Below are 14,517 nucleotides of genomic sequence, written 5' to 3' on the forward strand. Positions count from 1 at the left end.
CTCTAAATTTTTTCAGTTTGTTCTACAAAAAATTTAATTTTAGCTTTAAAAAACAAATGAGAAAGATTAGAAGTAAACTTTCCTTTTGAAAGACAATATGGAGTTATCCTCAAAATTATATTCCTTATTTAGCTGAAAAGTGCAAATTTTATTCGAACTTTAAGTTTTTTAACAAAACTAGATTTGATAGTGTTAACACGTCAAAAAAATATTCCAGTTTACGGTCCTTACGTCAAGATTGCAATTTTTTCTGAATTCAAAATTTTCTCATTGAATTACAAAGTTATCATTGCTGAATTTTTTTTTCTTTTGATTCAAGTTTATTTTCCTTCAATAGCTGTTTTGATTAAAAGAAGAGGTTTTTTCCATTTTTTTTTAAAATGATTCCTTTACTTTGTCTTCGTTGGTCTGATTATTCTCAGTTTAAAAATTATTCTTTATTTGAAACTTGAAATTCGCATTTCGCCAGATTAAGCAGTCAGAGACTGTGCGAGCGGATAAATTTCCTTTTCCTTTGACATTTTCAGGACTCGTTTTGTCTAATTTTCAGGCTCTCTGTGTTTTCAAAATAATCTTTAATTCTAGTTTGATAATTGAAGCGTTTAGATTTATTGCAAATGAAAAACTTCTTGGATGAAACTTGAAACTGTTGTAACAATTTTGCAGCAAAAACTTAAGATAAGATATTGGTCAATACTTTCTCATGTTTTTCCCTCTAAAATTTTTCAGTTTGTTCAGCAAAAATTTAAATTTAACTCAAAGTTTTAGTTTTAAAAAATTTAAATGAGAAAACTTAGAAGTAAACTTTCCTTTTGAAAGACAATAGGGAGTTATCTTCCAACAAAATATTCATTTAGTTAGCTGAAAAGTGCGAAAATTGTTCGAATTTTCAGTTTTCTAATAACATTAGATTTGGTAGTGTTAATACGTCAAAAATTATTCTAGTTTATGTTCCTTACATCAATTTTGCATTTTTTTCTGAATTCAAAGTTTTCTCACTGAATTACGAACTTATCATTACAGATTTTTTTTTCGTTTATGTTAAGTTTTTTTTCTTTCAATAGTTGTTTTGATTAAGAGAAAAGGTTTTTTCCATAGTCTTATAAATGGTTCCTTTACTTTGTCTCCGTTGGTCTGATTTTTCTCAGTTTAAAAATTATTTTTTATTTTCAACTTGAAATTCGCTATTCGCCAGAGTACGCAGTCAGAGACTGTGCGAGCGGATAAATATCCTTTTCCTTTGATTTTTTCAGGACTTGTTTTTCTAATTCACTAGTTTGATAATTGAAGCGTTTATATTTATTGCAAACGAAAAACTTCTCGGATGAAACTTGAAACTATTGTAACAATTTTGCAACAAAAATTTAAGATAAGATATTGGTCATTTTTTTCTCATGTTTTCCTCCTCTAAAATTTTTCAGTTGGTTCGACAAAGATTTAATTTTAGCTCAAAATTTTATTTTTAAAAAATGAAGCGAGAAAACTTAAACTTAAACTTTCCTTTTGAAAGACAATATGGTATTATCCTCAAACATTATATTCATTTATTTAGCTGAAAGGTGCAAATTTTGTTCGAATTTTCAGTTTTCTGATAAAATTAGATTCGGTAGTGTTAATACGTCAAAAAACTATTCCAATTTATGGTCCTTACATGAAGTTTGCATTTTTTCTGAAATCCAAATTTTTTCACTGAATTACAACGTTATCATTACAGAATTTTTTTCGTTCAGTTTCAGTTTATTGTTTTCAATAGCTGTTTTTCTATAGTTTTAAAAATGGTTCCTTTACTTTGTCTTCGTTGGTCTGATTTTTCTCAGTTTAAAAATTATTCATTATTTTAAACTTGAAATTTGCAATTCGCCAGATTACGCAGTCAGAGACTGTGCGAGCGGATAAGTTTCCATTTCCTTTGACCACCTCAGGACATATTTTGTCTAATTTTCAGGTTCTCTGTGTTTTCAAAATAATCTTCAATTCTAGTTTACTACTTGAAGCGTTTAGGTTTATTGAAAATGAAAAATCTCTTGGATGAAACTTGAAGCTATTGTAACACTTTTGCAGCAAAAAATGAAGATAAGTTATTGGTCAATTTTTATCTTGCATTTTCCTCTAAATTTTTTCAGTCTGTTCTACAAAAAATTTAATCTTAGCTTAAAAAAATATAAATGACAAAACTTAGAAGTAAACTTTCCTTTTGAAAGACAATATGGAGTTATCCTCCAACATTATATTTATTTAGTTAGCTGAAAACTGCGATTTTAGTTCGAACTATCAGTTTTCTAACAAAATTAGATTTGTTAGTGTTAATACGTCAAAAAACTATTCCAATTTATGGTCCTTACATCAAGTTTGCACTTTTTTCTGAAATAAAAATTTTCTCTCTGAATTACAAAGTTATCATTACAGAATTTTTTTTGTTCAGTTTCAGTTTATTTCCTTTCAATAGCGGTTTTTCTGTAGTTTCAAAAATGGTTCCTTTACTTTGTCTTCGTTGGTCTGATTCTTCTCAGTTTAAAAATTATTCTTTATTTTAAACTTGAAATTCGCAATTCGCCAGATTACGCAGTCAGAGACTGTGCGAGCGGATACGTTTCCATTTCCTTTGACCAGCTCAGGACTTGTTTCGTCTAATTTTCAGGTTCTCTGTGTTTTCAAAATAATCTTCAATTGTAGTTTACTAATTGAAGCGTTTAGATTTATTGAAAATGAAAAATCTCTTGGATGAAACTTGAAGCTATTGTAACACTTTTGCAGCAAAAAATGAAGGTAAGTTATTGGTCAATTTTTATCTTGTGTTTTCCTCTAAATTTTTTCAGTCTGTTCTACAAAAATTTTAATCTTAGCTTTAAAGAAAATAAATGAGAAAACTTAGTAGTAAACTTTCCTTTTGAAAGACAATATGGAGTTATCCTCAACATTATATTCATTTAGTAAGCTGAAAACTGCGATTTTTGTTCGATCTTTCAATTTTCTAACAGAATTAGATTTGATAGTGTTAATACGTCAAAAAAACTATTCCAATTTATGGTCCTTAAAACCAGTTTGCATTTTTTTTCTGAATTCAAATTTTTCTCACTGAATTACGAAGTTATCATTACAGAATTTTTTTTCGTTTAATTTAACTTTATTTCCTTTCAATAGCTGTTTTGATTAAGAGACATGGTTTTTTCTATAGTTTTAAAATTGGTTGCTTTACTTTGTCTTCGTTGGTCTGATTTTTCTCAGTTTAAAAATTATTCTTTGTTTTAAATTTGAAATTCGCAATTCGCCAGATTACGCAGTCAGAAACTGTGCGAGCGGATAAAATTCATTTTCCCTTGACCATTTCAGGACTTGTTTTGTCTAATTTTCAGGTTCTCTGTGTTTTTTGAAAACAATCTTCAATTCTAGTTTACTACTAGAAGCGTTTAGTTTTATTGAAAATGAAAAACTTCTTGGATGAAACTTGAAACTATTGTAATAATTTTGCAGAAAAAATGAGGATAAGATATTGGTCAATTTTTCTCAAGTTTTTTCCTCTAAAATTTTTCTGTTTGTTCTAAAAAGATTTAATTTTGGCTCAAAAGTTTAGTTTAAAAAAATAAATGAGAAAGTTTGAAGTAAATTTTCCTTTTGAAAGACAATATGGAGTTATCCTCCAACATTATATTTATTTATTTAGCTGAAAAAGGCAAATTTTGTTTGAACTTTCAGTTTTCTAACAGAATTAGATTTGGTAGTGTTATTAGGTCAAAAAATTATTTGAATTTATGGTCCCTAAACCTTGTTTGCGTTTTTTTCTGAATTCAAAAATTTCTCACTGAATTACAAAGTTATCATTACAGATTTTTTTTTAGTTTAATTTAAGTTTATTTTCTTTCAATAGCTGTTTTAATTAAGAGACAAGGTTTTTTTCCACAGTTTTAAAAATGGTTCCCTTACTGTGTCTTCGTTGGTCTGATTTTTCTCAGTTAAAAATGATTCTTTATCTGAAACTTGAAATTCGCAATTCGCCAGATTACGCAGTCGGAGACTGTGCGAGCGGATAAGTTTCCTTTTCCTTTGACCTTTTTAGGACTTTTTTGTCTAATTTTCAAATTCTCTGTGTTTTCAAAATAATATTTAATTCTCCTAGTTTAATAATTGAAGCGTTTAGAACTTTGAAAATGAAAAACTTCTTGGATGAAACTTGAAAGTATTGTAACACTTTTGCAGCAAAAAGTGAAGATTAGGTATTGGGCAATTTTCTCTTGTTTTTTCCTCTATTTTTTTTCAGTATGTTCTACAAAAAATGTAATTTTAGCTTTAAAAAATATAAATGAGAAAACTAAGAAATAAACTTTCCTTTTGAAAGACAATATGGAGTTATCCTCCAACATTATATTCCTTTATTTAGCTGAAAAGTGCAATTTTTGTTCGAATTTTCAGTTTTCTTACAAAATTAGCTTTGGTAGTGTTTATACGTATAAAGATTATTCCAATTTATGGTCCCTGAATCAAGTTTCCCACTTTTTCTGAATTCAAAATTTTCTCACTGAATCACGAAATTCTCATTACAGAATCTTTTTTTTCCTTTAATTTAAGTTTATTTTCTTTCAATAGCTGTTTTGATTAAGCGACTAGGTTTTTTCCATAGTCTTATAAATGGTTCCTTTACTTTGTCTCCGTTGGTCTGATTTTTCTCAGTTTAAAAATTATTTTTTATTTTCAACTTGAAATTCGCTATTCGCCAGAGTACGCAGTCAGAGACTGTGCGAGCGGATAAATATCCTTTTCCTTTGATTTTTTCAGGACTTGTTTTTCTAATTCACTAGTTTGATAATTGAAGCGTTTATATTTATTGCAAACGAAAAACTTCTCGGATGAAACTTGAAACTATTGTAACAATTTTGCAACAAAAATTTAAGATAAGATATTGGTCATTTTTTTCTCATGTTTTCCTCCTCTAAAATTTTTCAGTTGGTTCGACAAAGATTTAATTTTAGCTCAAAATTTTATTTTTAAAAAATGAAGCGAGAAAACTTAAACTTAAACTTTCCTTTTGAAAGACAATATGGTATTATCCTCAAACATTATATTCATTTATTTAGCTGAAAGGTGCAAATTTTGTTCGAATTTTCAGTTTTCTGATAAAATTAGATTCGGTAGTGTTAATACGTCAAAAAACTATTCCAATTTATGGTCCTTACATGAAGTTTGCATTTTTTCTGAAATCCAAATTTTTTCACTGAATTACAACGTTATCATTACAGAATTTTTTTCGTTCAGTTTCAGTTTATTGTTTTCAATAGCTGTTTTTCTATAGTTTTAAAAATGGTTCCTTTACTTTGTCTTCGTTGGTCTGATTTTTCTCAGTTTAAAAATTATTCATTATTTTAAACTTGAAATTTGCAATTCGCCAGATTACGCAGTCAGAGACTGTGCGAGCGGACAAATTTCATTTTCCTTTGACCTTTTCAGGACTTGTTTTACGTTTCTTTTCTTCGTTTTTCAACAGACTCCCAACATTTGAAACGGCATAAAGAGATGAAAATAGGTGATTTTTTGTGCAAATGATTCTTTGAGAGCTCGTTCCAGTAGTCTTGTAAGTGTTTAATCTGTTGAATTTGCTGGATGAGCAAAAACTTGAGATGACTATCTGAGTTTTCAAATTTGAGCCGAGAAGAGTAGACATATAAGTGTTTTTTTTTTGTTTTACTGTTTTTTTTTGAAAAATTGATTCAGATTTGACGTCAGTCAAAGATAGTAAAATTTTCAAATTTTTGTCATTAAATTATTATATCCCATCCCCCTCCCCCAAAAGGGATAAAATTCTCTATTTTGACCCTGGAGTTGACAACAAACTGGAATACGGGAAGAAAATTGCGCCTGAAAAGGTATGAAAGGTTTGCATGAGATGTTAGTTGCTCTTTTGCAACACAGTTTAAATTTGATCACTCTTTTCTATAATGAAGGATGTGGAAACATGATTGCAAGATTCTTTCATACGATGTTATCAATTGCAGACTACAAGTTACCTTGAGAGGTTGTGTTACGAAATTCAAGAAAATTGTATTGATGTTTGTCCGTCTGAAGTTAACCATTCTCTATGAGTTGAAGTTGAATTGGAGCTGTGTGGGCCTCTTCTGGGAGCTTATCATAAACAAATGGGATTCGTTCGTATCATATACTCGGCTTGCAAAAACGGATCAAACGACAGAGGGAGTTAAAGAAACGCTATCAAAACCGGACAATTTTCTTTTTTTTTTTCTTTTAAAAAAAGTTCAAAGATGCTGGCATGCCTGCTTGCGGTAGTTGTATGTTCCTGTTCACCCAAAATAGTCTCCATTAACTTCATCCTGCAGTTGTTCAGTTCCTGCAAGGGATTAGGGGCTGAGAAGTTACTGTAGTAGTATCTACTCCCACTTGCCCAATCCGGAGGGAGGGGAGGCGATGTGACGTAGCGACCACCTTTTTTCACGGGTACAACTTCATCCGGGAGGTCACTCTATATTAAAGCAACAGCATCCGATAATCAGATTAAAATCTTTTAGTTAAGTAATGCGCTTAATGCGCTTAAAGTTGCTACTTTTTACAAAAAATCAGTTCATAATCCTGGCATAGATAATGTGCTGAAAATTTGTAAGAAAAGCGCTCTAATTTGGTTTCATTTCATTTAAAAAGTGCATTTTAAGGTTTTTAAAGCACTGAATCCTGATTTTTTTCCATTTATTCTGATCTTACATTAGTAGTTGACGCTTTTTAGGAAATGCGCTGGAGTGCAATTAAACCATGTAATAAATGCGCTGAAATTTCAACCTATTTCTCTCTTTCTTACATAACTTCTGCGCTTTTCATTGCATTACTCACAAAACTGATTTTTTTTGAAAAAAATTAATCGGGAAGGATTTCAGGAGTCAATAGAGCAGTGCATAAAAGGATGACTACGGCACGGGAAAGCGGGTCCCGAGAGTCAGAAAATGCGATTTATTGGAAAATCTGGGGGCGGGTTCACGCGTTTATCTTACAAAATTTAAGCTCACTTCAGCGCATTTTTTTCTAAAGTTTTTGCTCTGACTTTTAAAAACAGTGATTTTCAGCCTATTCCTCGCATATTTTTGAAAAATTTTCAAAAGGCCTGTAAATTTTGTCTTTGTTGGTTTGGTTTGCTGTCTCAATTATATATTTATTATTTGCTAGGATTTTGAATTTTTTGTTTTGTCAGATTAGGCATTTTGTCAAAATTTGTCTTGCTAAGCGATTTTGGAAATGTGTTCACACTTGTTCTCAGGGTCTCTCAACTTTTAGAAAGACATAGTTACAGAAAACCCGATTGCTTTATCATGCACATGGTTCATTGAGCTAGTCCTAGTAGCTTTATAAGCGTTAATTTTAAATAGCTGGAAGGCCAAAACCTCGAGATGAGCATCTGAACTTTCATACTGAGCACAGAAATGCGGATTTACAAATGTTTTTATTTCCAGCTTTTTGGATGTGACAAATAGGTTTGAATTTGATGCGAATGAAAGCTCAGAAAATTCTGGCGAAAAATAAATTGATTTGAAGTGATGTATTGGTAATAATAATTGTAAAAAAAACAAAACCTGTTGTTTTGCTGGTTTTTTGGGAAGAGATTAAGTGTCAGAAGAAATCTTCTTAGGAAAGGATCTTTGAGTTGATTTTAGCTTGTTAATTTTAAAATTGGCTATTATATGGGGCCAGATAGTTTTTTTCTGCAGGGGATTTTGCGAAGGTTTCACCAATTGGGGTTTTTATGACATTCGGTTTCAAAAAATTTGGCAGGTGTTTATCTTCTTTGCTAGTTTTTTCTCACTATTTGTTGTTTTTCGCTCTGTCTGTGCAGTTTTTGTTGATCTGTCGCTGCCTGTCAATAATATATCGGACCGGATCTTAAAGAGTCTACGAGTTTTTTTAATGGTATTTTATTACAAAAAGAATTCTGTATAATGTATAATGACAGGAGCAAAGAAAATTTCACAGGAATAGAAGTGATTTTTGAAAAGTTTTCAAGTTTATCTGCGACACTTTGGTCATGCGCATTTGAGTTTTTAGTTTTGCGCAAACCAATATGGCCTAGCTAAAAACAAGTTCAAGCAATTGTTTACCTTTTTTAAGACAAGGTGGTAAACTATGAGGCATAAGTAGTTTGGTTTTAAGAGAATCAGCAAAAATCTAAACAAGTTTGAGTGATTTCTGGTATTTTTTTCAAGTTTTCGGATATTTTTATGTCAAATTTATGAATTCAAAAAGTAACTAAAACGTTTTTGCCACTTGAAACCAATGTTATTGATCTCATTTTACCGTTGCAGTAATTGAAGCCATTAACACCAAAAAGTTTTTATTGAGTTCTTGTCTTTCTTCAAATTCTAGTTTTGTTTATGGTTTTTGGCGTCTTTGCCTGCATCTGCATGTCACTTAAGTGTCAAGCAATAATTTTTCTTCATATATTATTTCTGCGCTTTTCATTGTGTTACTCACAAAAAACTTTTTTTAAAAAAATTAATCAGGAAGGATTTCACGAGTGAATAAAGCACTGTATAAAAGGATGACTACAGCATGGGAAAATGGGTCCCGAGTGTCAGAAAAAGCCATTTATTGGAAAATCTGCGGGCGGTTTCACGTGTTTATCTTACAAATTTTAAGCTCACTTCAGCTCATTTTTATAAGGTTTATGCTCTGACTTTGAAAAACAGTGATTTTCAGCCTATTCCTCGCATATTTTTGGTAAATTTTGTCTTTGTTGATTTGATTTGATGTCTCAATTTTAAAATTATTATTTTCTAGGATTTTGAATTTTTTGTTTTGTCAAATCACGCATTTTGTCAAAATTTGTCTTGCTATGCGTTTTTGGAAATGTGTTCACACTTTTTCTCAGGATCTCTCAACTCTTAAAAGGATGTAGTTACAGAAAACCCGATTGCTTTATCATGCATATGGTTCATTGAGCTAGTTCTAGTAGCTTATAAGCGTTAATTTTAAATTGCTGGAAGGCCAAAACATCAAGATGAGCATCTGGTCTTTCATACTGAGCACAGAAATGTGGATTTACAAATCTTTTTCTTTCAAGCTTTTTGATTATGACAAAGTGGTTTGAATTTGATGCGAATGAAAGCTCAGAAAATTCTGGAGGAAAAATAAATTGATTTGAGGTGATGTATTGGTAACAATAATTGTAAAAAAATTAAAACCTGTTGTTTTGCTGGGTTTTTGGGAAGAGATTAAGTGTCAGAAGAAATCTTCTTAGGAAAGGATCTTTGAGTTGATTTTAGCTTGTTAATTTTAAAATTGGCTATTATATGGGGCCAGATAGTTTTTTTCTGCAGGGGATTTTGCGAAGGTTTCACCAATTGGGGTTTTTATGACATTCGGTTTCAAAAAATTTGGCAGGTGTTTATCTTCTTTGCTAGTTTTTTCTCACTATTTGTTGTTTTTCGCTCTGTCTGTGCAGTTTTTGTTGATCTGTCGCTGCCTGTCAATAATATATCGGACCGGATCTTAAAGAGTCTACGAGTTTTTTTAATGGTATTTTATTACAAAAAGAATTCTGTATAATGTATAATGACAGGAGCAAAGAAAATTTCACAGGAATAGAAGTGATTTTTGAAAAGTTTTCAAGTTTATCTGCGACACTTTGGTCATGCGCATTTGAGTTTTTAGTTTTGCGCAAACCAATATGGCCTAGCTAAAAACAAGTTTAAGCAATTGTTTACCTTTTTTAAGACAAGGTGGTAAACTATGAGGCATAAGTAGTTTGGTTTTAAGAGAATCAGCAAAAATCTAAACAAGTTTGAGTGATTTCTGGTATTTTTTTCAAGTTTTCGGATATTTTTATGTCAAATTTATGAATTCAAAAAGTAACTAAAACGTTTTTGCCACTTGCAACCAATGTTATTGATCTCATTTTACCGTTGCAGTAATTGAAGCCATTAACACCAAAAAGTTTTTATTGAGTTCTTGTCTTTCTTCAAATTCTAGTTTTGTTTATGGTTTTTGGCGTCTTTGCCTGCATCTGCATGTCACTTAAGTGTCAAGCAATATTTTTTCTTCTTATATTATTTCTGCGCTTTTCATTGTGTTACTCACAAAAATGTTTTTTAAAAAAATTAATCAGGAAGGATTTCACGAGTGAATAAAGCACTGTATAAAAGGATGACTACAGCATGGGAAAATGGGTCCCGAGTGTCAGAAAAAGCCATTTATTGGAAAATCTGCGGGCGGTTTCACGCGTTTATCTTACAAATTTTAAGCTCACTTCAGCTCATTTTTATAAGGTTTATGCTCTGACTTTGAAAAACAGTGATTTTCAGCCTATTCCTCGCATATTTTTTGGAAAATTTTCAAAAGGCCTGTAAATTTTGTCTTTGTTGATTTGATTTGATGTCTCAATTTTAAAATTATTATTTTCTAGGATTTTGAATTTTTTGTTTTGTCAAATCACGCATTTTGTCAAAATTTGTCTTGCTATGCGTTTTTGGAAATGTGTTCACACTTTTTCTCAGGATCTCTCAACTCTTAAAAGGTTATAGTTACAGAAAACCCGATTGCATTATCATGCATATGGTTCATTGAGCTAGTTCTAGTAGCTTATAAGCGTTAATTTTAAATTGCTGGAAGGCCAAAACATCAAGATGAGCATCTGGACTTTCATACTGAGCACAGAAATGTGGATTTACAAATCTTTTTCTTTCAAGCTTTTTGATTATGACAAAGTGGTTTGAATTTGATGCGAATGAAAGCTCAGAAAATTCTGGAGGAAAAATAAATTGATTTGAGGTGATGTATTGGTAATAATAATTGTAAAAAAATTAAAACCTGTTGTTTTGCTGGGTTTTTGGGAAGAGATTAAATGTCAGAAGAAAGCTTCTTAGAGATCTTTGAGTTGATTTTAGCTTGTTAATTTTAGAATTGGCAATTATATGGGCCAGATAATTTTTTCTCTAGGGGATTTTGCGAAAGTTTCACCAATTGGGGTTTTTATCACATTCGGTTTCGAAAAATTTGGCAATTGTTTATCTTCTTTGCTAGTTTTTACTCAATATTTGTTGTTTTTCGCTCTGTCTGTGCAGTTTTTGTTGATCTGTCGCTGCCTGTCAATAATATATCGGACCGGATCTTAACGAGTCTACGAGTTTTTTTATTGATAATTTATTACAAAAAGAATTCAGTATAATGACAGGAGCAAAGAAAATTTCACAGGAATAGAAGTGATTTTTGAAAAGTTTTCAAGTTTATCTGCGACACTTTGGTCATGCGCATTTGAGTTTATGGTTTTGCGCAGACCAATGTGGCCTAGCTAAAAACAAGTTTAGGCAATTGTTTACCTTTTTTAAGACAGGGTGGTAAACTATGAGGCATAAGTGGCTTAAAGACAATCAGCAAAAATCTAAACAAGTTTCAGTGATTTCTGGTATTTTTTTCAAGTTTTCGGATATTTTTATGTCAAATTTATGAATTAAAAAAGTAACTAAAACGTTTTTGCCACTTGAAACCAATTTTATCGATCTCATTTTACCGTTGCAGTAATTGAAGCCATAAACACCAATAGTTTTTATTGATTTCTTTGTCTTTCCTTAAATTTTAGTTTTATTTTTACGGTTTTTGGCGTCTTTGCCTGCATCTGCATGTCAGTTAAAGGTCAAGCAAGATTTTAAAATGCCAAGTTTTCTGTTCCCATTCTCTTGCGTTTTCTATAGAGAGCTTTGATCTTAAATACAAACAACAAAATACCTACAATTTAAATGCTATTATTTTGTTTTCTAGGTTTGTGAAATAGTTTTCTGTATATTTGATTTCTAACGTTCAATTGGTGCGCTGTTCAGGGTTCTTAATTGTTTTCAATGAACTCGTCAGATTGCAACGTGTTGCGTGCTATCAAGTTTTCGTTCTATGATTTTTCTTCCTTGAACTATGGTGGAACCTTCTCGCCACTTACAGATGCGTACGAGTCGGATAGGTATTTTTAAACTCAACTTATTTGCAATGCTTTGCAAACAGGTATACTACACTAGGAAGATTGTAAACGTTTACAGGGCATCTCTTGTTTTTAATATTATCATCGAGATTCGTAAAAAATGTTAATTTTGGCGTTTTAAGCTGCTAATAATATCAAATTCGTATGCATCTCTTTTTTCAATTGATCTTGGAGCTCGTTCAAATCTGAACTTTACCCTAATATGCTACTGTAAAGCCTGAACAAATAATTTTCGTACCTTAGATCGAAATTCATCTGTTTTAGATCCTCCACCAATAAGCGAGTTTTCATTCCCACTGAGTTCAATTAGTTCCAAACTTGACCGTGCGTAAGACGGTCTCTTTGTTATCTTCTGCTTGATCTCGTGCAGTCTTTCAAACTTTTTCTGCATCTGAATTTCCAGCTTTCTCTGCAGTTCTTGCTCTCGTTTCCGCAAATGTTTGGAGTAAGCTAATGCTCTATCACGTGACGATTTGACCTTTTTGTTTTTCTTATGTTTCAAAAATGACGTTTGTGGTGACTCTGTAACACTGGATGATCGCGTTGAGTTCGAAAATTTCCGGCCTCTAATTGATTCTACCTCACTCCCAACATCTTTTGCAATGTTTGGCCCAATCCGAGAACTGCTAAAATTACCAGCTCCCGTTTTGTAAATGACACGCACTTTTTTCTTAAGTTTTCTTAACTTTTTCCATTCGGGGGTAATTTCACTGTCGACTTTTATAGACTTTCTAGGACTCAGTGAAAATTCTTCGCATAAAGATCGAGGACTTTTTACGAATCGAACGGATGCAATATTAACTTGTTGTCGGTAATTTGCTGATCTTTGTGTAAAAGTTGGCGCAAAATCATGCTCAAAGTTGCTCACAAAAGCGCTCGAATCGCCGCACGCATTTGAGAATAAGCTAATATCTTCTGAAACAAGTGAGTTGGATTTTGTTTTTAGTTTAAGATTGCAATTCTTTGAATCCATGATCATAGTTGAATTTAAAATCGCCGGTGCTACTGTAACTTCTGTGTTGACAGGAAACTTTGCATTTTTGCTCATTTCGCGATGTTGATTTTCAGACCAGTCTTCATTTTTACACAAGTTTGCCATTTCAATGTGTGCTGTTGGGTTTTGATAACCTGATTTCACGTTTTCAAGACTTTTTAAACCATCTGAACCAGCATTTGAATATATTCTGCTGGATTTCATGATACATTGCTGGTTTTCCGTTCTGTCTTGAGGCTGTATTTGATCCATAGAAGACGATGCTTTCATGGAGTTAAATGGTCGTCTAGTGCCTATGAACACAAACATGATTGGTCGTGCGAGTCTTTGCGTAGCTTAGTATGTTCCAACACACCTCTCTCTCAAAGTGGCAAAAACAACTATTAATTTCTGTGATAGAAACTATTGGCAGTATCCGAAAGCAAAATATATGCATTAGAGAAAAAATTTGTACTGTTTGAACCAAAAAATATGCTGTCTTTTTTTCGGCACACAAAAACAATAACTCGCTAAAACGTTCCAGAAAAATACGCGAATTGCAATTTGAAAGACACAGACACAGACAAGCGTTTCCAACATATGCACCACCTACATTACACACTCAAAAGGAACACAGAAATGCAAAACCGAACACCAAACAATTTTGGAAATATTTTTTTGACAAACGACCCATTAATCAAAGCTCGTCACCGTTAGCTTAGGCCTCCTTCAGTTTTTTCCTAACGATAATTATGAAAGCGCAAAATAGACTTTCACTTGCAAAATAAAAAGAAACCCTATAAAATCGGCAGAGAAATTTGTACCTGAAAAAAGTAGCAGAAAGAATAAACAACTAAAGTCATGGGTGGATAACGAAACAAAATCTTTAGCACTTACAAAGGACACAGATATCGACTATTTCTGACAAAAATGACAACAACAGAAAACAAAATCGATCAACTGATTTTCAGTGCACAGCGAAACAATCTAAAAACCTCATTAAAAGAAAAAAAGAAAAGTTTAGTCGTAAAATTATAAATGCAGACTGTCAAAATTGCCAATAATCTTTTTTCAGTTAATAGCAAAACAGTGAAACAAGAAAATTGGTTCCAGAAAAAGCTGAAAAACTCAATCAGTACTCTTACTCTGCCGGCAAAAATTTGGTATCTAATTTTAAAATAAAAGTGATGTAATAAAAGTGATGAGTAAAAGCCATAATGAGATATTGTATTGAAGATAAGTTCATAGCTATATTCATCCAAATCTAATATAGTGCATTTACTTACTGCAGTATGGAAGCGAGCTAAATTTCTGCTCCGACTACGCAAGCAAAATTGCTATGTATTTAGCAGCCGCATTATGGTGAGCTTGCGAGATTGCTGCTATTTGCGGCCATTTTCTGCTGCTGGGCTTGAATTGCAAGCCAGTAGATTGTATTCTTGCACCATTGGAAAAATTGCGTCTACTACAAATTCACCATGTTTTAGAGTGCTCATTTATATTGCGTGCCAACTGGAATAGCCTTATTTGGTGATTTCCTATGTCGACATACACTATGGGGATAGCACAGAAGGATTGCATCTGATAGCAATAA

The 14,517-nt window shown here is 31.9% G+C and overlaps 1 protein-coding gene across 1 annotated transcript in view; it reads right to left on the reverse strand.

The window, feature by feature from the left end:
- Window positions 1–14,517, reverse strand: part of LOC142346160 (uncharacterized) — a 439,331-nt gene that overhangs the window by 73,877 nt on the left and 350,937 nt on the right. Inside the window, exons 31-32 of the mRNA XM_075398669.1 lie at window positions 12,189–13,237; window positions 6,261–6,466 (exon numbers count right to left, since the gene is read on the reverse strand). Of these exons, the coding sequence (XP_075254784.1) occupies window positions 6,261–6,466; window positions 12,189–13,237 (1,255 nt within the window). The remainder of the gene's footprint in view (window positions 1–6,260; window positions 6,467–12,188; window positions 13,238–14,517) is intronic.

The sequence above is a fragment of the Convolutriloba macropyga genome, chromosome 9, assembly GCF_964194025.1.
Source record: "Convolutriloba macropyga chromosome 9, txConMacr16.3, whole genome shotgun sequence".
Classification (NCBI taxonomy): Eukaryota; Metazoa; Xenacoelomorpha; order Acoela; family Convolutidae; genus Convolutriloba; species Convolutriloba macropyga.